The 24672-nt window shown below is 39.8% G+C and overlaps 2 protein-coding genes across 6 annotated transcripts in view; one reads left to right on the top strand and one right to left on the bottom strand.

Annotated features, from left to right (window-relative positions):
- The window catches only part of WDFY3 (WD repeat and FYVE domain containing 3), a 177688-nt gene extending 173569 nt beyond the window's left edge, over positions 1-4119 (top strand). For all 4 annotated transcript variants that reach the window (XM_081333153.1, XM_081333152.1, XM_081333151.1 and 1 more), the window contains one exon: positions 341-4119. In XM_081333153.1, coding sequence (XP_081189279.1) covers positions 341-461 — 121 coding nt within the window. In that variant the 3' untranslated portion in view covers positions 462-4119. The remainder of the gene's footprint in view (positions 1-340) is intronic.
- A 1718-nt stretch (positions 4120-5837) lies between these two features.
- CDS1 (CDP-diacylglycerol synthase 1) overlaps positions 5838-24672 on the bottom strand; it is a 33772-nt gene continuing 14937 nt past the window's right edge. For both annotated transcript variants that reach the window (XM_081333054.1, XM_081333053.1), the window contains 7 exons: positions 24532-24614; positions 22637-22724; positions 16129-16197; positions 14658-14810; positions 13232-13351; positions 12491-12594; positions 5838-9709 (listed from right to left, as the gene is read on the bottom strand). In XM_081333054.1, coding sequence (XP_081189180.1) covers positions 9580-9709; positions 12491-12594; positions 13232-13351; positions 14658-14810; positions 16129-16197; positions 22637-22724; positions 24532-24614 — 747 coding nt within the window. In that variant the 3' untranslated portion in view covers positions 5838-9579. The remainder of the gene's footprint in view (positions 9710-12490; positions 12595-13231; positions 13352-14657; positions 14811-16128; positions 16198-22636; positions 22725-24531; positions 24615-24672) is intronic.

Raw genomic sequence — 24672 nt, 5'->3', positions numbered from 1 at the left:
AAAGTTGGAATTGATTGATTGAACTTTTTAGTTCCACCCAGTCTGCCGTTACTACCGCAGCCACGCCCACCCAATGGGCCACGCCCACCCAGCACCCGACAATACATAAGTGGGTTTTGGGTTGCAGTTTGGGCACTCGGTCTCTAAAAGGTTCGCCATCACTGTTCTATAGCATGCAAAGGCTGGTGTGTATCTTCCACCCCCACCCCTAGATACAAGTTGTGTAGTACAACTGACCCTGCTTTACAAGGACAAGAGTTTTGCACTGAATAGGAATCTGATGTTGAACAAGGAATGGGAAGAGAAACCGGTCTTAACCCTGCTTTTCTTCCTCCTCCAGATGCAGCCGTTTTCAGTCCGAAATCAAGCGGTTGAAAATCTCTTCCCCCGTTCGGGTTTGCCAAAACTGTTATTACAATTTGCAGCACGAGCGAGGCCCGGAGGAGGGATCCTGGAATTAACGCCGCCGTGCAGAGAAAAAAGCTCAGACCGTCTTCATATTGCAGGGCCAGCAAGAACTCAGCCGACCGGAATTAATGACAGGAATGAGCAGCCCGTTCAAAGAGGTTGCAGCGTTTGCCATTCCTGCGTCCTCTTCCTACGAAAGGACTACAAGCAAAAGGGATCATTAATTATTTTGTGGGTACCTTTGCAGAGATGGAAGCCAGAAACATCAGCTAGGATCTGGCGGGAAGTGCATAATTACCCCAACTGCATCAAGGACCCTCAAACCCCTTCCATCTTCTCCTCTAAGAAGGGACCTCATTAAGCATCTTCTCGTTCCATCTTGATTTTGTAGTTAGTCACCTTATTTGGGTTGCCAGAAGCAGAAGGCTTTTTAGAAAAAAAAATAGTTGTAAATTTGCCTTCTTCGCGAGCCAACTGTGGATATTGTAAATAGAGAAAATGGCCTTTTTATCAAAATACGAACTGAACTGCCTGTTACATGGGACTTCAGACCACTATACTTTGCATTTCTTCTTTAGCTCATCTATTTAAACATGATTTTTTTAAAAAAAATGAAAAGAAAAAGCATCAAGAGGCATTATCTGGGTTTTTTTTTTCCTTTACTATTCCAACTGCATGATTTTTCAGTTACTCTCATGATCTTAACTTAAGCCAAGCAATTTTGAAGATTGGGGTGGGGGAATCATCTTTTTGTTTGGGGGCATAGGACTTCAAACATTTTATTCTAAACTGTAAGATAACCAAAAACAGCCCCATTTTTGTTGCATTTTTAATACATCTATTTAGAATCTGTCTTCATATTTAAATAAGGTCTGTTTTTATACAGTGTGGGCCTTGCTGCCTGCTCATTCTTTGCCATTGTAAGTAATCAGCTAATCCCAATAGGTCTAAGGCAAGTCTTACTTAAAACACTAGTAAATGGCTTGCATGAAAATTAGATTTAATACTTTTTGTTTTGTTTCCAAAGAAAACAACGGACCATTGTTTTTCTCTTAGGTGTTTTTGTTTTGCAAAATGGACTTGGAAACTTTGTCCTTACAACTGGGCAATGCTTAGAGGGGTCCCAATGAGTTGCAAAATTAAATTCAGACTTACTCCTTTACTTAGGAGTTGAACCTGTTGTTGCACCCAGTTTCATCATTCATTGGTTCACTCAGAGGACATAAATTCAACTATTTTATATATTAGCATTTGTGGTATAATGGAAAATATACAGATTGGATCCAATCAAACAACATTTCAGTGAAGTGAGGCTTTGAAGTATAGTTCTTTATTTTCTTCTTTCCCCATGTACTGGTTTTATCCCCTTTCCTTTCTTTTTCTTTTTCTTTCTTTTCTTTTCTTTCATTTTTTCTCCTTAGTTAATGGGTGATGAGATTATTGTTACTGCCTTTTAACTATGGTAAGACAGAAGCAGTAAAAAAAAAAGTAACTCAAAAGCAACACGGCACATCATGAAATGGAATCAAATGGCACAACATAAACATTGTGATTTGTTAACACTTCAGTTGGGAGGAAAATGAATTTAAAACAATTTGAATAGTTTGTACAGAGCAATTTTCTCTGTCTAAACATCCCTGATTAGAAATTAATGCAGTGATTAGGTTAAGTCTGTATGTTGATGATATTTTTAATTGTTATGATGGACTGCAAGACTTAGTGGTTGTGGTTGTAATAGATGTATTTCAGGTCCCTGAAAGAGCCCTTCCACACAAGCACACACGGGTTTAGGAAAGTTGTTTTTCCCACTGGGTGTTTCTGTTATAACCAGCGTTGATCTAATGGCTACTTTGCCTTGCTCAGTGCTGCCAAGTTTGATATCTGCCAAGTTTCTCAAAATTATTTTAACTACTGAGGTTATGCTGGAGTAACACAGACTCTGCAGTCATAGGCACAGGGCTGCTTATGTGGTCATTAAACTCAGCCTAACAACAGAAATTTCTAAAGTACAACTATAATGTCCGTAAAAAAGAAAAGTAGGTTGAAATTCAATCACCTTCACTCCACTGAAAATTCTCCCCTCCGCCCAATAAAGTTAAACTTGGAAGTTCTTAATCTGAAGATTGTCTTTTTTTCAGCTTGAGAATTATTTTTTCAACTCTCAATTAATTCCTCCAAATAAAATTCCAAGCACTGGATGGCATTAACATCTTAAGACACTAATGCTGGCTCATTAGAAGATACATAGCGGTTTACTGGATTTTGTTGTTTTTTGTTTTGTTTTTTACTTTCCTAATTTAGAGTACATAGACATATTGTACCAGTGTTATTCTACACTTTTTACATTTGGTGTTCTCAGAGGGTTAGGGTGACTTTTCTCCTGTGTGGCAGTGTTGGTTAAATGTGTATGCTTGTATTTAAAGTTCAGCGTGCTGAACAAATTAGCTACTTGATTGGGGATGAAGTCTTCCAGATTTCTACCCTTTTTTATCTACTCCAAGGGCAACTGCAAAGTTGCATCCTGTTGATGAGCGAGGGGAATGTGGGGGTTCCTCTGCACCAAGGAACGGTGTGGCGCCATCCATTCCTACCTTGAAGCCCCTTCAAGTCCCGCTGGAATAAATGGATACTGAGCAATACAATTCTTTGGTGTAAGCGAAGCCTCGACAGCTCCTGTCAGAATGCTTTTTTTCCCCCCTCCCATCAGAACGTTCTAGCCCAATTCAGCATCTTGAAGCTGTGTGGACTTCATTTCCCAGAATTCCATAGCTGGGGAATTCTGAAAGTTGAAGTCCACACACCTTGTGTGGACTTCAGTTCCCAGAATTTCATAGCTGGGGAATTCTGAAAGTTGAAGTCCACACACCTTGACGATGCTGAGATTGGATTGAGCAACTCTGGTCTCCACACAAAACAGCGGCTCTATTTTTTTTCCCACCGGTTGCAATTTGCTTTTTTGTGACTGAACGTTGGTTGAGCAGCAGCCAAATTGCCCTTTGCACTGTCAAGCAGCTCCCCTCATCCTCCCTCCCTCCTTTGATGTGGTTCTCCCTGAAAGTGTCCATACACTCTTTCTTTGTGATGTGTGACTGTAGTGTTCACGCTTAAGAAGGTCAGAGTGGCAGCCCCATCCGTCATCTGCCAGTCCAAGAGCAAAAGACTTTTTAGAGACATTATTTTGCACTTTCTTATGTATAAAAATTAGTAGGAACTTTTTTTTTGTTTGCTTTGTTCAAGACTCCTTTGGTTTTGGTAAATGAACTGTGTATAAAAAAATATATTTATGCAGTTAAAACTGTTTTTAGAAAATATTTTTAATTTCAGCAAGTTTGGTTACTTGTTGCATGACTTAACACAACTGACTTTTTGTGTCAGTATAATGTATATTTTTTGTCCTGTTATTAATTTGTAAGCCTTGGGGTAAATGGCCATTTATTTGTACAGCAACAGGAGGAAATTGAAGATAACTGGCTAGGACTGGAGGGGTGGACTTTTGTACTATATTGAAGAATCCAATATCTGTTTTTGGTGGTTATGTAAAAGGCCTGAAGAATTACTATCTAGTGTGCAATCTGTGGTATCTGAATGTTTTATTGTATATTTGTCTCCAATGCAAAAAGGTAGAGTAACACAAATACAATACATGATTAAATGCAATAGTTCAGGTACCTTTTCTGTTTTTCATTTCAAATAAATACTATTTACCACCAAGTTTTTCTGTCCAGATCTCTTTGAAAAATTGTATAACCAGTTTTTGAAACATGTATTTTATAACTACTGGATAAGGAGCATGCACCAAGAATTCTGTTTCCAGCCAAGTCAAACTCAACCCACCCCAAAATCAAAGTAACTCCCAAGTGTTTATCCAGTGCAAACTAAGAAGTTAATACAAAGCACTTAACTGTTTTGATCCTAGTTGCTGCAGTGATTAAGCATATAGGACTGTTTAGTTTGGAATGAAAAGTGAGTTTTCCAGAAGCTTGCAGCATTCAAATAATAAAAACCATGGTTTTTAAGATGCTAAAGTTTATATATTGTGCTATAGTAGCACTAAAAGGAAGCAAGAAGTGTAAAGAACATGGAACTTTTTACCATCCATATGATAGTCCTCTTAACCTGCACCTGTGCTTGACGTCCCTTCCAAATCTGCTGCATTTCAAAAAATATAAGACATAAAACTATGAAATGGAATCACAGTAGGATTCCAATTAACTAGAAACTAGGGAGATCCATTATCTAAAACATACTCATCTATGAAGCAAACAAGTTGAAGCCTCCCGGTGTGGCTTAATTGCTCTCAGAAAATAATAGGTTTTGTGGGTAGAGGCATCTCTCTTATAAGCCCTGCAGCTTTGTAACCATGGGCAACTCAATTAGAGGCTAGGAAATGATACATAACTTTTCCTAAGTTGCTTACCTCACAAGCAAATGAACAAAACACTATGCAAGGTAAAAAAAATGATTTGGTTGCCTGGTTAAGTAAGTTCCTGACACACAGGTCCACGTGTCATCATAGTACACGGAATAAATTTTCATTTGCTTTGAAACAGTCCTCAATATCTGCAAGCAGCATTTTTTTTTCTTTTAGGAAGTTTTGGATCAAGGAGTAAACCTGTTTTTCCTAAGTGGCTAAAGGGAATTTAGCTGATTTTTTTTGGTAGATTTTTTTTTTACTTCTGCTGTGCATTTCAATCAAGTTCTAGAATAAATGAGTCATGTTGCATTAAGTCCCCTTCTTAGTAAGAGTTAAAAACACTAAAACTCTAGAAAATCAGGCCTGGATTGGCAGAAGGTTGAATTGGATTGGTAGTTTGTGCTTCTTAACTTTTAGAGGAGCATGTTGCTTGAATTAGACTAGTGGTGGCGAACCTATGGCACGCGTGCCAGAGGCAGCACTCAGAGCCCTCTCTGTTGGCACACGTGCCATCACCATCAGCAGCAGGTCCATCAGGCTGCCACCGCCACCCGGAGCAGGAGCCCCACTCAGCACAATGGAGGCAAAGCGGCCGACTCGAGTAGAGGTGGTAGAGCACAGATCACCAAACATTGTCGATTGGTGGACTGGAAGAAAAGGGAGGGGGAAGCATTTTACATGCATGCATGCATGCATGGGGCCACGAGCGTGCATGCACTGGGCAGGGCTAGTGCCTGCATGATACTAGCCCTGCCCCATTCTTGCGTGGTGCAGTGCCTTGTATCTGCATCCCGCGGTGCGGCGGTGGCCATTTTTGCGCCTTGCAGCACGGTGGGCCATTTTTGCGCCCCCGCAGAGGTGGCACTCAGAGCTGCCTCCCTGCCCCCCCCCCCCGAGGACACCAGAATGCTGATGCGGCCTTGGCACTTTGTGATAAATAAGTGGGTTTGGGGTTGCGGCTTGGGCACTCGGTCTCTAAAAGGTTCGCCACCACTGAATTAGACCATTACTTCAAAATACCATTTATTTGGGAACGTAAGTAAACCCAGTAATTGCTAACCAAGTTTATATTGTGTGTTCCTGGCCATTAAATATCAAAACTGGATTCAAAAAAAATCACGTTTCCATTGGTTTATTAGTAACCTAATAGAAGCATCAGTTAGCTGCTTGAGGAATTCAAGCAGAACTTACAAATTAAGTGCAATCTGTAAATACTTTTCACACACAGAGAAACCTCACAATGCTGTTTTTTTTCCTGCAGAGCTTTATTATCTCCAGCTCAGTTCTACAAAATAGTCAAAACACATCTCAATGTTCAAACATTTACAAGTATGCACAATTTTGCTAAGCAAGTGGAAGTGTTTTACTGAAAAGTGCAAATTAAAGGCAGATATAAGCGAAGAGTTTCCTTTGGATTACACTGTTAGAATAGAGGTTGCTGAAAACCTCTATTGTATATAAACGGAAAGAAAAACCTAAAGCAGAGTTGTATTCTTAAAAAGACATCCAGTACACATTCTAATTCAGCCAATACAATTTGGACATTTTCCAGTTGCTTTCACTAAACCTACAAAGCGAAACTCATTCTTTGTGAATGGCTTATTGGCACTGCTTCTTATATATGTTTGAGTACATATATAAACATCTTTTCAAATATTTTTGTAGCAACTTGTTAAGTTATTCTTACGTTGTCACCCAAAAGTGTTTTATTTAAAAGATATCCTAAACATAGAATGATGCTGAAGCACAACTAACATGATCAGGAAGGCTTTTTCAGTTGAAGGAATAGCAGCATTATACAGTGGTGTCCCTCATTAGTGCAAACAAAGCCGACTGCTTTAATTCATTTGCATTCAGTTGCTTAAATACAAACTAATTTAAATTAAAAAATATTTAAAACTTACACAAACATTAACCCCCAAATTACAATTTTATATTAAAACTGAACTTTACATAATTTTAGGATTCACCATCAAGATGGAATAAGTAGCATGTTTTCTAAAGAAAATTTTTTTTTATTTAAAAGTCTTAATTTTTTTACAGACATACAATGACTAGCGTGTTCAGTGCAAATATTCCTAACTAATCTTTAACCCGATGCCAGCATCTCTGTTATAGGTATGGTCTCTTTTTCGCCCTGCTTTTCTCCTTAAATGGCCAGTTCCACTGGGCTTTATCCTCTTGGTTAGGGTGAAAGTTGGTAGTATCATTTTAGAAATCTAATGTTTCATCTACGCCTTCTTCCTTCTTCTACCCCCACCTTGCTGAACCTAAAGGAGGGCATGGAATGCCAACCGCGGGATTCATTCTGTGTAATACCTACCAAACAACTATTTTGTGCAACCTGAAGAAATGGCACCTACCCAGACAGGTTTCAGCTACGAGTAGCTGCAGCCTCATCCCAAAGGCGTAAGCAGTCTCAGCAAATCTGGTGATCTACCTTATAGTGTGACTACAAGGATTGGCTCTTCTACACCAGTATGGCGCCTGACTTTACAACCATCACAATTGAAAAGAAAAAGAAAAAAGAGTGGATGTAAGGGGACTGAACAATGCACATATTCAGAGAACCCCGGTTCCATACAAATTTCTCGGTACGGCAAATGTGTCTTTGGATGTTCAAGAAAAGAATCTGAACCCAGCCTTAGGGCCTCTTTAGGTTAGCCAAAACCATCTCAGCTGCTGCAAGTACTAGGAAGGCCAAAGACAATGGCTGAAGGAAAAAAATCCTGCTTTTATTATAACCTTTTATTATAGCTTTTGCTAATAATGGAGCAATACAGACAGGACAAACGCTACTGCTGCTTCCCTATTACTAAAGACAAGATTACAAGGAATCCCCAGGGTTTAAATATTGGCAATATTCCTCATTTACAGCAGTTTCGGTTGATAACATTTAGTCTGAATCTATTGGATTTTAGCCTTGTCCAGAGTAATCTTACTATTGCTGAAAATCAAACACACAGGCTTCATTATTTTGGAAGTCAAAGACCGATAGTCGATTCCACAAAACCGCTTTGAAAAGGTAAGCCAAACAGGACAAAAACAGGGCTTAAGCTGGTTGCCTTAAAATCCTACCAAAATAAGAAGCCTTGAATGCTCACCGCAAAGAAAATTAAATTCCTCTAGAAGTTATCTTGCCCAATCCAATTAAATGAACTGAGCTGTTGTGCTGCTCCCTTCATTTGCATAGCAAGGAAGTCTGTAAAGGCTTGCAGCCGTAATACCTTAAATCCTATTTAGTCAGTCACATTCATCCCATGGTTTTTGGCTTCCCACTTACTGTTGTTGAATTTAAAAATAAGTTTTTTTGGATTATGACAGGGGTGTCAAACTCAATTTCATTGAGGGCCGCATCAGCATTGCGGTTGCCCTCAGGGGGCCGGGTGGGCATGGCCAGGGTGGGCGTGGCCTACTGGGTGGGCGTGGCTAGAGTGCGTATGGCCTACTGGGTGGGCGTGGCCAGCTCTACATCGTTCTCCTCAAGGGTGCCTATGGGGGCCTGGGCAGGAGTGGGACAGATCTGAGGGTCTCTGGCAAGAGGAGGGTCTCTGGGCCAGGGCCAAGGCAGTGGGGGCCGTTCCCTCACTGTTTCCAGGATGGCTTCGCGGGCCACATGAAACCACTTCGCGGGCCGGATCCGGCCCCCGGGGCTTGTGTTTGACATGTCTGGATTATGACATGATAAAAAGGAATCGTGCGGAAGAACTAAAGAAGTTAATGAACTCTTTAAAATGTGACAGCTTAGGCAAGGTTCCAGAAAAGTTTGAATGAAACTGAGCACATCTCAGTGCTGTTCTTCAGACAGAGCAGGTGACTTGTGCTTGCAGGTTAAGATGTTGGGAACACAAATCATTCCATAGAAGTAGAAAACCACATTGAACGAAGCCTCTGTGCTTCCTGGAAACATTCTAATTGCCGAAGAGCACTTCTATTGCGCTTACCATAAAAGACACAGAACAATTCAGCTTAACACACCTGAACTTTTTGAGGCACGTTTCTTGGAGCCTAAAAGCTTTGAATGGAACTTGCTTGGGAAAATGCAGGCCACCCCTCAGGTTAACTAGAGCCCTCTAATCCAGTTGAGTATCCAATCGTCACTTCAACTCCCACAGAAAAGATAGCCTAAAAGCTTGTACTCGACTCCTCTCTCCCCAATACATACCCAGTGGTTTTTTTTTTCTCCTTTTCAATTATTATTACGAACACAGTCAACCTGAGAAACTCAAAAAAGATACAAATTTGCCCCTTTCTCTGCTTTGGCAGGGATGGGGAAAAGGAAGCAATATAGCAAAACAGCTCCTATTGCCATTCGGTTATTACTTAAGTTATATTATCAAATAACTTGAGATACCAACCCTGTACTACAGAATGCCATTCACTGAGCTGGTGCCATTAATGTCATTGCACTAAATGAGGGGGGGGGGGTGTTTATATATAAATTGCACACCCTAATTGTTTCTTTAACTTTTATTTACTAGGAGCATGTGCATCGTTGCTCAGAACAGAACAGTTAAGACCAAAGCAAGAAGTCTCATTCCATTAATTCCAAGAATATAAATTATTGCAAAAACATGCAGTTGTTGTTAAAAAGAAACTTAAAAATCTTGCATGGCATCCTGGGTGTTCACAGTATTCTCCATAAACAGTCATATCTTTGGACACAGGCTGGCTTGATTCCCACACACCTCTCTCGCCACAGAAGCAGAACTGCAGTCCCAGCTGGGCTCCCCTCGGTAGTCCACCGTTCAGTCCTCCTATCCCCTCAAGGATGGCTGGAGGAACCCTTTCTCAATGAGGTGCGATTTCAAAGTTTTATAAATGTTTAATTGCTCCTCTGGCTGGAGTACCAAGAGTTGTTTCAGCAACTTGCTGGGATTCGGACCTCTGGGGATTACATTTAAGAAAGACAACATTTCAATCTGCAGTGCCCCTTTTCTATTTTCTTTCGTTTAATTTGTATATCGATTATAAAAACAATACAGCAATTTTTAAAAAAAGAAGAAAACCCCCAAATGCAAAGATGGCAAAACTAGGCAGCAGCAAAGCACGCCCCTTCCTCCGATGGATCCATCCCCCTTTCTTGCCAAAGGCCCGATGAAGAATCTGGTCTTCAAAGCCTCCCAAAATACCAGGAGGATCTTGGGAACCTCATTCCGGAGGGCAGCTGCTGTAAACGCAGAGACTGTGCTTCTGGAGTCCCAAGAGACGGCACTTTTAAATTGAAGAGATCCAGAGCGCAGCAACTCTGTTGGATCAAAGCCACCAGGTAGTTACTAGGATCCCTCAGGCAGCTGACCCCTATGCAACGTAGGGCTTTATAGCCATCAACCAGAATTCTGAGTTGCACCCAGAAGCAACTAGCAGCCTGTGGGGGGGGGGGGTCTGGTAAGTGGAGGTGGTAATGCTCTCTGTTCCTGAACACTGCCTGTACTGGTACATTCTGAACCAATTGAACCTTTCGAGTAGTCTTCAAGAATAGCCCCATCTAGAGTGCATTGCAAAATCTAGCTGTGAGGTGGCCTGGGCTTTTCATTCAGTAATTTTTGTTCAACGCACTGGAAGCAAAATAAGCACTGCAACAGTTTTGCGAGGGACAGAAGCAAAAAAAGGCAAATTTCAACGGATGCTCCTTGCTGAAGATGTGATTTTGCACGTGCTCTCTTAGCACTTCGTAACCTAGCGGGGCGGGGGGGGGGAGAGACAATATGCTAACAGTAAGTCCTGCATTTCATCTGTCAATCTAATCCTTCCTGCTCCTTGTTTATTTGATTGTTAAATCTCAGGGTTCTCTTCCTTCCGGCTTTTGTTTTCTAGCATGCGTCCATGAGAGCTCTCCTCTTGACTATACTCCCGGCGAGATAGTATTAGCTGAGCATTAGGCTTTTCTGACTACTTCCTTTCCAGAAGTCTTTCGGTTTAGATTACAAAACTCGCTTTTGTAATCCTTACTTAGGAACACAAAGTGCTTCCTCTAACAACAGCAAGCCTGCTTTCCCATTATAAATAGCTGGCAGGGAATTCGCCATTAGAGAACTAGAGAATTTGCCATCTAAAGCACAAATGGCTGACTTCTCTTGCATGGCTGACCAAGCACTAATGCAGATGCCGCGTGAGGGGATGCAAGCAGCACTGCTTTGCCATCAGAGCTCTGAATTCCTCGTCTCTGCTCAGATGAAGCCCTAATTCACCGCTGCTTTGCTTCCCTGTTTCAAATGCCATGGGAACAGTGATTTTAGAGGGTAAGGAAGGTAACAAGTGGGACCCAGGAGTTTTACAACAGTTCATTTACTGACCGTTCAAAGTTACAACGGCGCTGAAAAAAGGGACTGATGACCGTTTTTTCACACTTACGATCGTTACAGCAGCCCCGGGGGTCACGTGATAAAAATTCAGGTGCTTGGCAAGTGGTTCACATTTATGACGGTTGCAGTGTCCCGGGGTCATGTGACCCAGCTTTTGCAACCTTCTGATCAGCAAAGTCAATGGGGAGTCCAGATGCCCTTAGCAACTGTTAGCAATTTAACAAATGCAGTGATTCGCTTAACAGCTGTGGCAAAAATGTCCTAAAAATGGGGCAAACTCACTTAACAAATGTTTCACTTAGCAACGTAAATGTTGGGCTCAATTGTGGTCATAACTCAAGGACTACCTGTATTTTACACAATGTTCAAGACAAGTGTAAGTGATTCTAATTATACACCATGGCAATGCTTCCTTATTTATTTAAAGGCAATACAAAATTCTATGAAATGAAGAAATTGCTTGCACTGCTACACCCTTGTCTACGCTTTCTATTTTTAGCCTGCTGCTGAACACAGAAACAATACATCCTCTCTGTGCCTTACTTAGATATCATTTTATAGGCAAACACTACTGGGCCTTCAGTTTAAAATTGCTGACACATTCAGGAACTCATAAAAGTCTGAAGCAGCATCTTTTGCAAAAATAATGCTGAGCTTTCCTTAGCAAAATTAAACAGTCTCGTTCCATTCCTCTAAAAAGACTGCTTGTTGTGATATATTTTTATTTTAGCTGAAATGTTTAAGGTATTATTATTTTTAAGAGCAGAAAGTGAGTAACTTTTGAGGATGAGAAGAATCAACAGGGCCAATTATAAAGCTATACCAGCCCTTTTAGCAAACAGTAGTCAGAACACACTTGGCAACAATACAGCTCCCACAGTGGGGCAACACGACACTACCAGGTTGTCAGGAAGCAGGCAGGCAGCTGATTCAGAAGATTGGAAACGGCTATGGTTAGTCTCTGGAAGACAAACCATTTCCATTGCCAATCACATTGCCAGTTTTTTCTTAAAAAATGGCTGAAATTAACCAGCCTAATTTCAGGTTATTTTTCAAGTTTTCTGGTGTTGGGGGTTATAGATGAGAATTAAACAGTTTGCTTCCCAGAGGGCTTTCTCCAAAAAATGAGCCCCATTTGATTGGGGTTCAGCACCCCATTCTCAGAAAACCTGGGTGCAAAAATGAGGTGCTGGAGAACTACGTGCAACTGTTTCACCCATTTTGGAGTCCAAAGGAATGGTTTAATTAGCTTCTTTGCTCTCAACACCAATTTGACACAGCCCAGCATTTGAGACAAGGCTGATAACAAAAGCATTTGTATTTTTCCCAAGAAACTCTACAATGACAACTTGCAGAAACTTACCTTATGAAACTGGTAATGTAGACATGTACAAAAGTAGCCATCAAGTACTGACAATCAAAACGATCCATTATTCCACCGTGGCCAGGAATAGTATCAGCAAAATCCTTAAAGAGAAAAGGAGGTCCCTATATTAGGTATTTGAGTACAGTTAGAACCGTTTAGTAGGACTGTCAGCCAACTGAACGTTATTCGCAGTGAAACTCTGATCTGGCAGATCTCAGTAGAATGGACAATGCATAGAATTCCAATGAGTAATTTGCAAAAGTGTGTGATGCTGATGTCATTATGCAAATTACATATTTTGTAGCAATGTTGTCATTTGCATAATGACATACAGATGACATTATTTTGGATTGACTTGTGCTATTTGCATAATGTTTTATGCAAATGATTATTTTGTATCAAATTATGCCATTTGCATAATGAGGCCATCACACAAAAGGCATAAATTGATACAAGTGGCTTAACTTGCATAATGATCTCATTACCCAAATAACATAAATTGCTATGTTTGCATGTTTTGGTATTGAACGGACTTTTGTGAATATGAGACATCTCTTTCCCCTTCTAAGTCATTAAACATTATGAGGTTTCATTGTTGCTATCTTTTAAACTAATGAGTTGAAAATTAACTATCACTGCAGTAGTCAATTAATAATAGTTTATTATCTTTAGCAACTGAAGAAACATTTTTTTAAAAAATGTGTACTTGCAAAAAGCCAAAGTAGGTTATGTACTCACTTTGATTTTGAAAGCTCTTTTGAATCCACTAGCAAAAAACCCTCCAAATGGCCCAAGTAAAGATGCAAATATTGACAATGCAAAGCTGTGCATCTGGAATGGATACATCGTCACGGTTTCCTGCAATAAGACCTAAGTGTTAATTTTTAATCAGCATTTGACATTAACACAGGGAAAATTAGTCCTAAATTTAGCATATTAAAAAGATTTCAAGCAAAACTGACAACTTAATTGTACAAACAGGAAATACCCCTGGCAGCCAAAGTAAAAGTTGAAGTAAAGGTTGGAGATGTATCATCCACAGAAGTTCACACGATCCTTTTCTGTTATGAAAAGGGTAAATGAATCCTCTTAGCTTAGGCCAGAAGAAGTATGATTTCACCCAAGCCATGTTGCTGAATGATTAGTTCTTTCCTCATCAGCATCAGCGTCATAGATTAACTTAATCTATCCAGGTATAGAAGCAAGCAAAGTAACTGAAGCTCTGTCCAGCAGAAGAAAGACGGGTATAATCAGAGACTTGTACCAGAATTATACTCTTGTTATTTAAATGAAAGGCACATAATTGGGCATTCTGGCTGCAAGAAAGTTCTCAAGGTGGTAGAAAGTCCTTCTTAAACCCAGAGGACAATCCACAGAATAGGTTTGTTTCACATCTTGCTATCAAAGTGCAAAATGGACCTTTCTTTCTGCCGTAGTGGGTCAAACGAGGTTCTAACCCTCTGCCAAGGAGTGTCATAAAAGAAAAAGAAAAAAATGAAAGTAAAGGTTTCTCTTGTTCAGTCATGTCCAACTCTAGGGAGCAGTGCTCATGTCTTGTTTCTTAGCCAAGAGCGCCAGCGTTGTCCAAAGACACTTCCATGGTCAGGTGGCCAGGACTGAACGCTGAGGCACATAGAACGCTGTTACTTTCCCGCTGAAGTGGTACCTGTTTATCTACTCACATTTGCATGCTTTAAAACGGCTAAGTGGGCAGGAATAACAGGCGCTCAACCTGTTGCACAGCACTCGGGTCTCGAACCTGGATTGTTAGCTTTCCAGCGGAGAAGCTCAGCATCTTTACCCCCTGAGCTACTGCCTTTTTCTTCACAAAAGAAAAACTTAGCAGTGATTTTCTATGTGATAATATTCTTGCACCTGTGGGAAATACGGTGAAGTGCTTGTTCCTAACGTTGTTTTATTTGTTCTAACAAGCTCGCCGGAAGGAGAGCTGGGCATTTTGGATTCTTTAGCCCAGGGTTGTCAAACTGCTGGCCTGTGGGCCGGATGCGACCCGGCCCACCCCATTTCCGGCAATGGCAAAAAAAAGTTGCGATACGTCACGACACATCACGTGACACTGCGAGTTTGATACCCCTGCTTTAGCCCTTTTTGTAGCTAAATGCTTAAGATCCAGCTTTTCTTTCAAGGGTTTAGCTTTACATACCTTTCTCAGAACAACTTGAAGCAATGAGGGCAAGGAGTACTTCTTTAGCTGGAACAGTTCGGATGGTTCGCATTCTGTGACAAACCTGTTCGTTTCGCTGTTGTATTCCACAGGACATACAAAGTACTGGTATTGTGCCAGAAGATGAGCAACCTGAAAAAGGACAATAGATATCCTTAGATGTTGCTGATTAAGGGCTTGCTGTAGAGTTGGGGTGTAATTGTGAACTTCTCCAGTCCTCCACCAAGTCTCTATATCCTCTGTAATTAGGCAAATGGTGGCTGGAAAAAAAGCTTGGGAGGAAGAGACATAACTTGGCTAGGCTAGGCTGGCTAAACTTGTTAACTCTTGATAACTTTTAATTTTTACCAAACCATTACTGAACTATTATTACCAAACTATTACCAAAATTAAACAAAATGCCCACACGTTTGCAATATTGAATGCTAGCTGTACAGACTAAGAAGAGGCCTTGTCTACCTCTAAGTCAATTCTTAAAAGTATCTGTCCTTTTAGGATTTATATTAGGTAGAATGTCTATAAATCTTGCAACCAAGGGAAATCGCCCACTATCTCACATTGTCCTTTGTACAATTAGGACAACATAAATCTTATTCCATGAGCCACCCAGGAGAACAGCAAGAACACCTGATGGATTCAGTTTATTATTCAAAACCAGCTGTTCTTCCTTATCCCTATTTATGGCTGCAGAACTCCCTTTGGCAATATCAAGAACAATATTAAAGATCTCTCAATGCATGTCATCCAGTTATAAATTATACTGAATTATGTTACTACTGAAAAATGCTATCATTGCAGAGCAGTGTATAAGTAATAATCCCAACCATGTGCTTAAGAAAAAACTTTTGGTTTCTGACTTGAGGCCAATTAGTAAAAATAATTAGGGTTGCTGGCAAAGCTAAAGCTGCTTCAGCAGTGATCCACGGGCTACGAAACTGTTTTGAATTACACAAGGTCCTTACATTTGTAAGATTATTTCAACGTCTTTACTATATTGCAGCCTGCTTTTTTTAAATGTCCCTGCAGTGCAGGGTTTTGAATCTGTTATAAGTTTTACTTATCTTAATGAAACTTTTAATAGTTACATTGGATAACAGTTTACCATAATACATCTTATTTATATTCACAATACTCATCTGAGAGCCATTTCTTTAAAAAAAATCTAGAAATAATGTACAAATTGTTCAGCTGGATGTGAGTTACTTCTCAGTTCCCACAATGATTTTTATTATGGTGGTTACAGAGGGTTACTAATATACATAGCATATTAATAACCAACCATTGTAATATCTGCCACCCATAAACCTCAATAAGAATAGAGCATTAGGTTTTAACTTACTGTTTAATGCTTAAAGGCTACAGATTAGCTGCAATTCTAGTCCTTCATTCCAATTTCAATACCAGCACCAAATAATGCAACAATAATAAAGAAGATACTGCATCCACTTACAATAAATCCAAATATGACTGTGATAAAGAAGCCACCAATGAAACCTTCCCAGGTCTTTTTGGGAGAAAGCTAATTAGAGAGAGAAAATAAGAAATTAAAAAGCAGCATGTGGCACAAGACTCTTTTCTCTTCTGGCAAACATACTGCTACTCTAGAAAATGATGATTCATTTATTTTTGCCCAGCTTCCTTCCAAACAACATGAAAACTGAGACACAGTTACACAAAAAAGGTCACTTATTCCATGAAAGATGGAACAATCTGTCAAGCGCAGGAAATCAGGAGTCCAGGCAGTTAAAAAAATATATATACGTTTATTGTAAGCTCCCTATAAGAAATCTGAACTACTAACAGTCAAAGCAAGTTTGTGGTAGGTAAGAGTGAACAGAATTCAAGGTGGGCTGGACATAGAACTCTAGTGGGTACAAAGAGAGTCAAGACTTATTTATGACACATTTGACCCCTGCCTCAGGCATAGTCTGGTCATCTCCTATACTATCTTTCAATAGATCTCATCTCCATCTTGCTTGTGTATTGGCCCCTAGTTTATCCATTTTTTAAATAACTTTTAATGTTTGATGTCATATTGTTTTACTGTTTTATATTCCTCTTTTTATGATATTCTAACCTGCCCAGAGTCACTTGACAGTGAGATGGGCAGCACAGAAATGTAATAAATAAATAAAATAGTATGTAATATCTATAAAACAAATTAGAATCCTTAGTTTTTACATATCCACGTTAAAAAAAAACCTTTAAGAAGATGGATGAAAGAAATACATCCTATTAGCAATGTAATTGCTAAGCTTGTAAGCCGCCCTGAGTCTTCGGAGAAGGGTGGGATATAAATGGAATTAAAATAAATAAATAAATAAATAAATAATTATCAAACAGGTGCCTCAGCACACTAAATAAGAATATATAGTGGTGCTTAAAAGCTTGTGAACACTTTTAAATTGTCAGTATAACCTAAAACCTGACCTCTTCTCCACACGTTCTAAAACTAGATAGAGTACAGTTAAATAAATGATTCAAAAGCATTACATTTATTAATTTGAGAAAAATGCTATATAACGGTATGTGGCAAAAGTATGTGAATCTCTAGAATTATCAGTTCATTTGAAGAGGAAATTAAAGTTAGGTGTTTCAATCAATGGGATAATAATCAATTGTGAATGTGAGAGGTCCTGCTTTATTTAAAGAACAGAATTCTGAGTAGTCTCTATCAAAATAAGGTTGTTACCACACAGGTTTGTGGAAGTATATCATGGCTTAAAAACAAAGGAGATTTCTGAGGGTCTTCGAAAAACATCGTGAGGTTCACTAGCTAGAGAAATTTACAAAACTGTATCCAGAGTTCGGACTCTACCTGTGTTCTGTCAGCCAGTATATGTACAACGGAGGCAATCCAACTTTACTATTTTCCTCCTCAGGAGTGTTTGACCCACCAAGATCACCCCAAAAATAAGGCATGTAAATAATCTGGAAGGTCTCAAAAAACCCCAGGATAATAACATCTAAGGAATTAAAGGCCTCTCTTACATTGGCAAACATTGGCGCTTATGACAGCACCATCAGTAGTATACTAAAGAACAATGGTGTGTCATAAGTGGCTTCCGGTTTCGGTTTTTGGGAATGTTAGGCATATGGTGTTAGCCTACAATGTTGGGTTGAAAATATATTAACCATGATGTTATGTCTTTAAGAAGTTAATTGGCCAATGGGTGTGTAAGTGTTCTCATGGCCATAAGAGGAAAGCTAGGAACGTAGCTTCTCTCTCTCTGAATTCACTGATCTCTACTATTACTGTTTTTGCTCTGCTGTTGGTTTACTACTGTTGTAAACCTGAACTGTGTTGAACTGTGTTGTCTGGACCGGTAAGAAGACTTTGTAGTTTGGATTACTCTTTGGACTGTTGCTATTGTGTATGACTTGGACTGTTTATTTTCGACTGTGCATTTTTGTTTTTACACCACCTCAAAAGTAAAATACTTTTTTACTTTTTTACTCAGTGTACTCTTGTGTGACTCTTGCTGCTCTCAGTACCCTTCCTTGTCTGTGCAACTCCTTGGTAGCACAAGGAGACCTCTGCACAACAAATTCCTTAACAGGGTGCAGCCAGACGTGCGAGGGAATCGCTCCTCGTGTCACCTGGATTTCTTCATCAGGGGGCCCCTGTAAAGGGGTCAAAAGTCACCCTGGAGGGGCGATGAGCGGGGGAGAGGTCTCTCCAGTCGGCGGTAGAAGGGCGGAAGCCCTCCCGTCGGCTTGGAGCTACTCTCCGCACCGAAGAAGAAAGGATCAGCCACTCCCATGGCCCATCATTTAGCCGTTTCCTGCCAAAGCCAAAAGCACAACAAAGCACTTGAAAACTGGGTGAGAATTGCCTTCTTGTTTTCCTAATTGTCTACTTTCCCTGCCAAAAGCTTCTTGAATTTGCTTTGCCCTGTGAGGAGAGAGGGAGGGGATTTTTTTCCCCACCCTCCTTAAGAGCGGCCTTTGTCTACACTGGGAGAGAAAAGAAAAAGCCTTCTACTAAATTATACTGATTTATTGTACTTACTGCCTTTCTACTTTTGGCCCAAAGTTCCTATATTTACAGAAATGGACTATTCTACCTATTAGTCTAAAAAAGGGGACAAAAAAAGAAATAAATAAAAATATACTGTCTGAAAAGGATTTGAAGTACCATATTTTCCGGCGTATAAGACGACTTTTTAACCCATGAAAATCACCTCAAAAGTTGGGGGGTCGTCTTATACGCCGAGTTGTCTTATACGCCAGAAAAATACCTCTCGGATCTTTTCTCTTTTCTGCTGGGCGGCGGGATCGCTGGGTGAATGGAGGTAGGCATGGCGACCCGTGGTAAAGCAGCTGACGGCGAACGGTGAACGGGTGATGGAGGGCAAACTCTCGTCAGCTTCTGGGGCGGCTACTGCAGCTGCCGCCGTTGCTCTCTCTAGGACTGGCCATGTTAGCGCCTCCAATGCTGGCTGTCAGGTCCCTGATGAGAGGAGGGGCAGGCAGTCCCCAGAGGCGCCCCGCTCAACCGTAGGAAGGGAGCACCTTTGCTCCCGCCGAGGCACCGCCTGACTCGCACCGACCAGAATAATTGCTTGCCCGGTCACGGAGTGCAGAACTGAGAGCAGCAGCGCACCAGGCGAGAGAGCTCAGAGAAAAGAAGGCGAGGCGCCCATTTGGCGGGGAAGGAGCAAAGCTGGGCAAATCACAGAGCAGGCTGAGCAGAGAAACGTTACAGGGGAAAAGAGGGCGGGGTTTAAAAGGCAAGGCGGGCGGGACGTGGAGACGTTCTGCAGTTAGAAGTAACGAAGGAGCCTCCGGGCACTTTCTGGATCGGATTGTGCAAACTGAGCGTGCCGCTACAGTCCTCGTGTTTCCCAGGGTTGCCTGTCGTGCCAGAGGTATTCCCTGTAGCCCCAGATTCTTTAGTTCCCCACTTTCCTTAATTCGGGTGCATTTTGTGCTCCGTGGAGAAACATTAATATGCAAATGCCGTTTGTTTAACCGCGCAAAACTCGGGGGAAACCTTGGTATTTGGGAACGGAAAAGCTTAAGCCTTTTCATTTCTGTTTTATGCACGGGCTGGGAGGGTCACGAAGTTTACCTCTTTTATTTTAGCAACATCGTGGCACTTATAAAAAAAGGGTACTAACGCTAAACGAGTTGTTAATATGCAGATTGTGTGCCAGGAAGTGAAATATTGAGTTATTAGCCCAAACCCTATAATTTAACACGAAAAGTAGGGGGTCGTCTTATACGCCGGAAAATACGGTACTCTGGGGATATCTAGTGAATACTACTGGCAAACAAGCTTGCTTACATTTTGGACTGACCTTGGCATTAAGATAAAAACCTGAAACAGCTGGAGATGAATTTGGCTTAGACTTGTGGAGGTGGACTCTTACTGATTTTTGTTTGAAAAATTGCCTCCACCAAGGACTATGTATAATTATTACAAAATGGAGAAGGATCAGCCACAAACCTCGCTTGACTATAACCTTATACTTGAAACAATCTACAGAGTCACTGAGATGTCTATCTCCAGATTTGATAATTTACATGCCAACCTTAAGTCACAAATTGAAACCCAGACTGCAACTAAAGAATTTACACTTCAGAATATAACAAAATTGGAAGATATTACTATTGAGACAGAGGAATATAAGCAACAAGTATCCAAAGAACCGACAACTCTAAAAGTACAAGGAACTATCACTTAAGGACCAACAACAAACTATGGGAAAAATTAATACTCAAATTTGACTCCATCAAAAGAGCCTATAACTTTAGAAGTATACTATGTGCAAGATAGTGATGCTAACATAGAGGACGTGGAGGATCAACAAAGACAGTTTCCTGAAAGCCTGGATAGCCAATCATTAATTACAAAATTGGATAAGACTCTCTACTTAAAGCAGATGAACCCAGATGGAAGAGGAATCCAGACCGAACTGAAGAAAAAGTTTTCAGAGCAAATACAGACTAGAACTAACAGGGCAACAACATAATGATTACAAATGGTTTGGTTTTTGTGGATCACTGATGGCTAGATGGCCTCCTTCAATTCAAATAATACGTATTGGAGCACAGGGAGACCTATCTGGCAATTCAAAGGCCTTGGTCTGGAAACCTGATTAGCAAAAAAAGAAAGTCAGTGATAGATTTAAAAAGTGAGAGAACCATTAAAGGTTATCCTTTTAGTAATCAGTGATCTATCAGGATCTAAAATAGAAAATGTTTATGAGATAGAACTAGAATGTGAATAGAACTGGCCTGTGAATATTATTTGGGATGTTAAAGGCTAAATTTGAATAATTAAAATTAAAATTAGGTAAACTTTAATAACAGGACACAGATATATTTCAATGAAATTGAATTGACAAATTTTTCAACTGACCATGCTATTTCTAGAAATTTATTAGTTTAAACTGGTTGTATGAAATGTTAAGGGAAATTGAGAAGGATGTTTTGATAATGTAACCTGAATTATGTACTGAAAACTCTGTTACTGAATCTCTGATTACCCAGTCATCATGATGCTTTCTAAATATGTAGATTTTAACTGAAAAACCAATAAAACTTATTTTAAAAAGAAAAGAAAAGAAGAACAATGTTGTGCATGATGGGGTTGCAAAAAGAAAACTACCTTTCAAAAACAGCATTGCTGGCCATCTACAGTTTGTGAATGATCACATGGATAAGCCAGAATGGAAGAACGTTCTTTGAACAGAGGAGACCAAAATAGAACTTTTTGCCTTGAATGAAAAGCATTATGTTCGGTGAAAGACAAACACCGTATTTCAGTATAAGAACCTTATCCCATCTGTGAAATATGGTGGTGGCAGTATCATAGTTCCAGCCTGCTTTGCTGCCTCCAGGCTAGGATGGCTTGCCATCATTGTTGGAATTTTGAATTCTAAATTGTACCAGCTAATTTTATAGGAAAATGGTAGGGTATCTTTCCCTGAACTGAAGCTCAAAAGAAAGTTAAGACTATGACCCAAAACTCAGAAATCAGACAACGAAGGAAGAAAGTTAATGTTTTGGGCTGGCTAAAATTTCTCAAAGCTAATACTGAACTGGAAATGTTCAGTTGAAGTTACTGATGCCCAGGTTGGCACAGAATTACTGAAAACAAAGGTATACATACCTTTGCCACATGCAAATATATAGCTTTGGATCATTTTCCTAAATCATAAAAAACCCCAAGTCTAATGTTTTTCATTTGTTTGGTTAATTTATCTAGTTTTAGGACTTGTGTAGAGAATAAATCACATTTTAGGTTGTATTTATGTCAAAATATTGTAAATTCAAAAGGGTTCACAAACTGTTGAGCATCACTATACTGTCTGATTTGAGTAATGGTATTTCCAGGAGGGTAATAAGATTTACTTTTCTAGCAATCATAATTTGGTATGGAATGGTGGTAATATCAGTAAGAAATAAGGATGCTTATATTTTCTATAATATACATATCCAGATCAACTATAAAAATTAGTATTTTTATACACAACCATAATCTCACTGCAGCAACTCTATTTCCACTTTGTGTCACTGTAATATGAATCAGGCATAGAAAATAACTAGGAATAGAATAAATCAAGCAATTTACAATCCAGTAGAATTATAACAATCGGAAGATTTGTGTTATCCAGCTAATATGAAAGTACTGTATATTAGATTGTTAAACTAAGATTATAGTGTTAGAAATGCAAGCACAAACTACTTTATTTTGCACTTTCACTGACAAAAAACACCCTTTATGTCTCTTACCAATTCTGACGGATTTCTGAAAAAACTTTATAAGGGATGCCTCTCAAATAATAAAGTATTTTTCAAAACCAGACATGGTTTCTACATAGACTGGATGAGGAAATGTCGCTCAGATATAAAGCAATGTGAGAAAATACTGGAAGTGTTTAAAAATTTCTCTGAACTATCTTGTAATCAATGTGCATATTTCAAACTATGTATTTTTACTCATTTACCTTAATTAATGGTGTTCTGCCAAAGAAGAATCCAAATATATAAGCAGCAATATCATTGCAAATGACACTTGAGATCGGAACAAGAAACCTGCACAGCAGGGAGGGGGGGGAGAAGATAAAATTATTATTTTTTTAAAAAGACCATATTATCACCATAATGCCTTGATTTGTAATGTATACTTCAACTATACTGTGTCTGCTAAATCGCCAAGAACTGAACTCAGTTCAAGAGAGTCATTACCTTTTCGCCAAAGGGAATCTTATTTTCATTTTAAGAAGCTGCTGAACAAGACAATGAGGTAGGCATGTTGCTTTGGTTCACGCAAGGAATAATGGTAGCCCAAACCAGTGAAACTATAGCCATTTGAATTAGGGAGAGTGATTTTCAATAATACATGATTGCTACACTATATTCATCCATGAGTTTTCAACAAACAGATATTGTACTCCAAGTATCATTATACTCCAATTATTATTGGATATCATTGCATATCAAAGTATTATTTTCAACAAGTAGATAGTGTACTCTAAGTATCATATAGTAGCAAGTGGTGCTATTATGTTGGTTGGATTTGTGAGGACTTTAAAAAAAAGTGCACATTAAAAAAAGTGTAGTGTTATCTTGTTATGTTATACCAGGGGTGTCAAACCTGCAACATCAGGTGACGTGTTGCAACATACTGCAACTTTTTTGCCATTGCCGGCAATGGGGTGGGCGCAGTTTCGGCATGACGCATCCAGCCCACGGGCTGGCAGTTTGACACCCCTATATTATACAATAAGCTTAACACAATAATGCTCATTATCGTTATGGTACAGTTAGCCCTTGACTTAGAACCATTTTTAGTGACTATTTAAAGTTACAACAGCGCTGAAGAGAGACTTATGACCGATCCTTGCACTTATGACAGTTACAGCATTTCTATGGTCATGTGATCAAACTTTGGGCATGTATTTATGACAGCTGCAGCATTCCAAGTTGATATGATTGCTATTTGCAACAATCCCAACTGGCTTCTGACAAGCAAAGTCAATGGAAGAAGCTGGATTCGCTTACTGACTGCATGATGCATTTAACCACAATCGTGGCCAAAAGGTGGTAAAATTGGGTGGGACTCACTTAACAACCATCTTGCTTAGCAATGGAAATTCTGGTCCGAATTGGGGTCAAGAACCACTTGTACTTATTTACTTCTTAGTTTGCCATTTAATTCTTAGCATAAAACCCTGTTTCTCTCTGCATATATTCCCCACATACATTATATTATCCCATCTGCAGGGGTTTTTTTTGTACTCTTAAAAGTATCTCTTTAGCCACCATTTAGCCACCTTGGAGTTAGTTGGCTTCTGTTGCTAGGTGGCATCCTGCTTACTCTCAGTTCAACACTGCTGTCTGCTGCTCTGGAGTGCTACCAATGCATAGGCTTACATTATCCTTCAATTGCCAGTGTGGGAAAGGGAAAGTGGCTGCTGGCTGGCTGTAGGCTCTCAGTGTCTCTGATGGACATGGAGTGGCTGCCGGACTCTACTTCCATGGTGATTGGAATTCATGCCCAACCTTGTTTTGAAGCCAGCTGACACACTTTATCCATCTACACTTTATCCTGGCACCTGCTCACCTCTCTCTGCTCTCCCACAAGGCAAAAATAATCTTCTAATTCAAACCTACCCGCACCAGATGAAAGCTTGATTATCATGACCAATTCTTATCAATCAGAGGACGAAGGATTTAACTGTGAAACTTTATAGCAGTATATTCTTGCTGAGAGATAAGAAAGGTCTCCCTTCAAAACCATGAAGAACCACTGAAAAATAGTAACACTCCTTAAGAGACAGAATATATATAGATATAGAGATGTAAGTACCCATATTTGCAAGAATTATTGTTCCCTTACCAGATCATGCCTTCAAACAGATTTTGGATGACAAGATGAGACTGAGTTACAGTGATCAGCAAAGTGACATGAGTCCATGCGAACTGGTAATAGTGTAATAACACAACAATTAGTTACAAAAGCAAAAATCTTTACAAGGCC

This window comes from Vipera berus (assembly GCF_964194415.1).
Source record: "Vipera berus genome assembly, chromosome: 7".
NCBI lineage: Eukaryota > Metazoa > Chordata > Lepidosauria > Squamata > Viperidae > Vipera > Vipera berus.
Note: the sequence above shows the minus strand (reverse complement) of the source record. Positions and strands in the feature narration are given on the sequence as shown.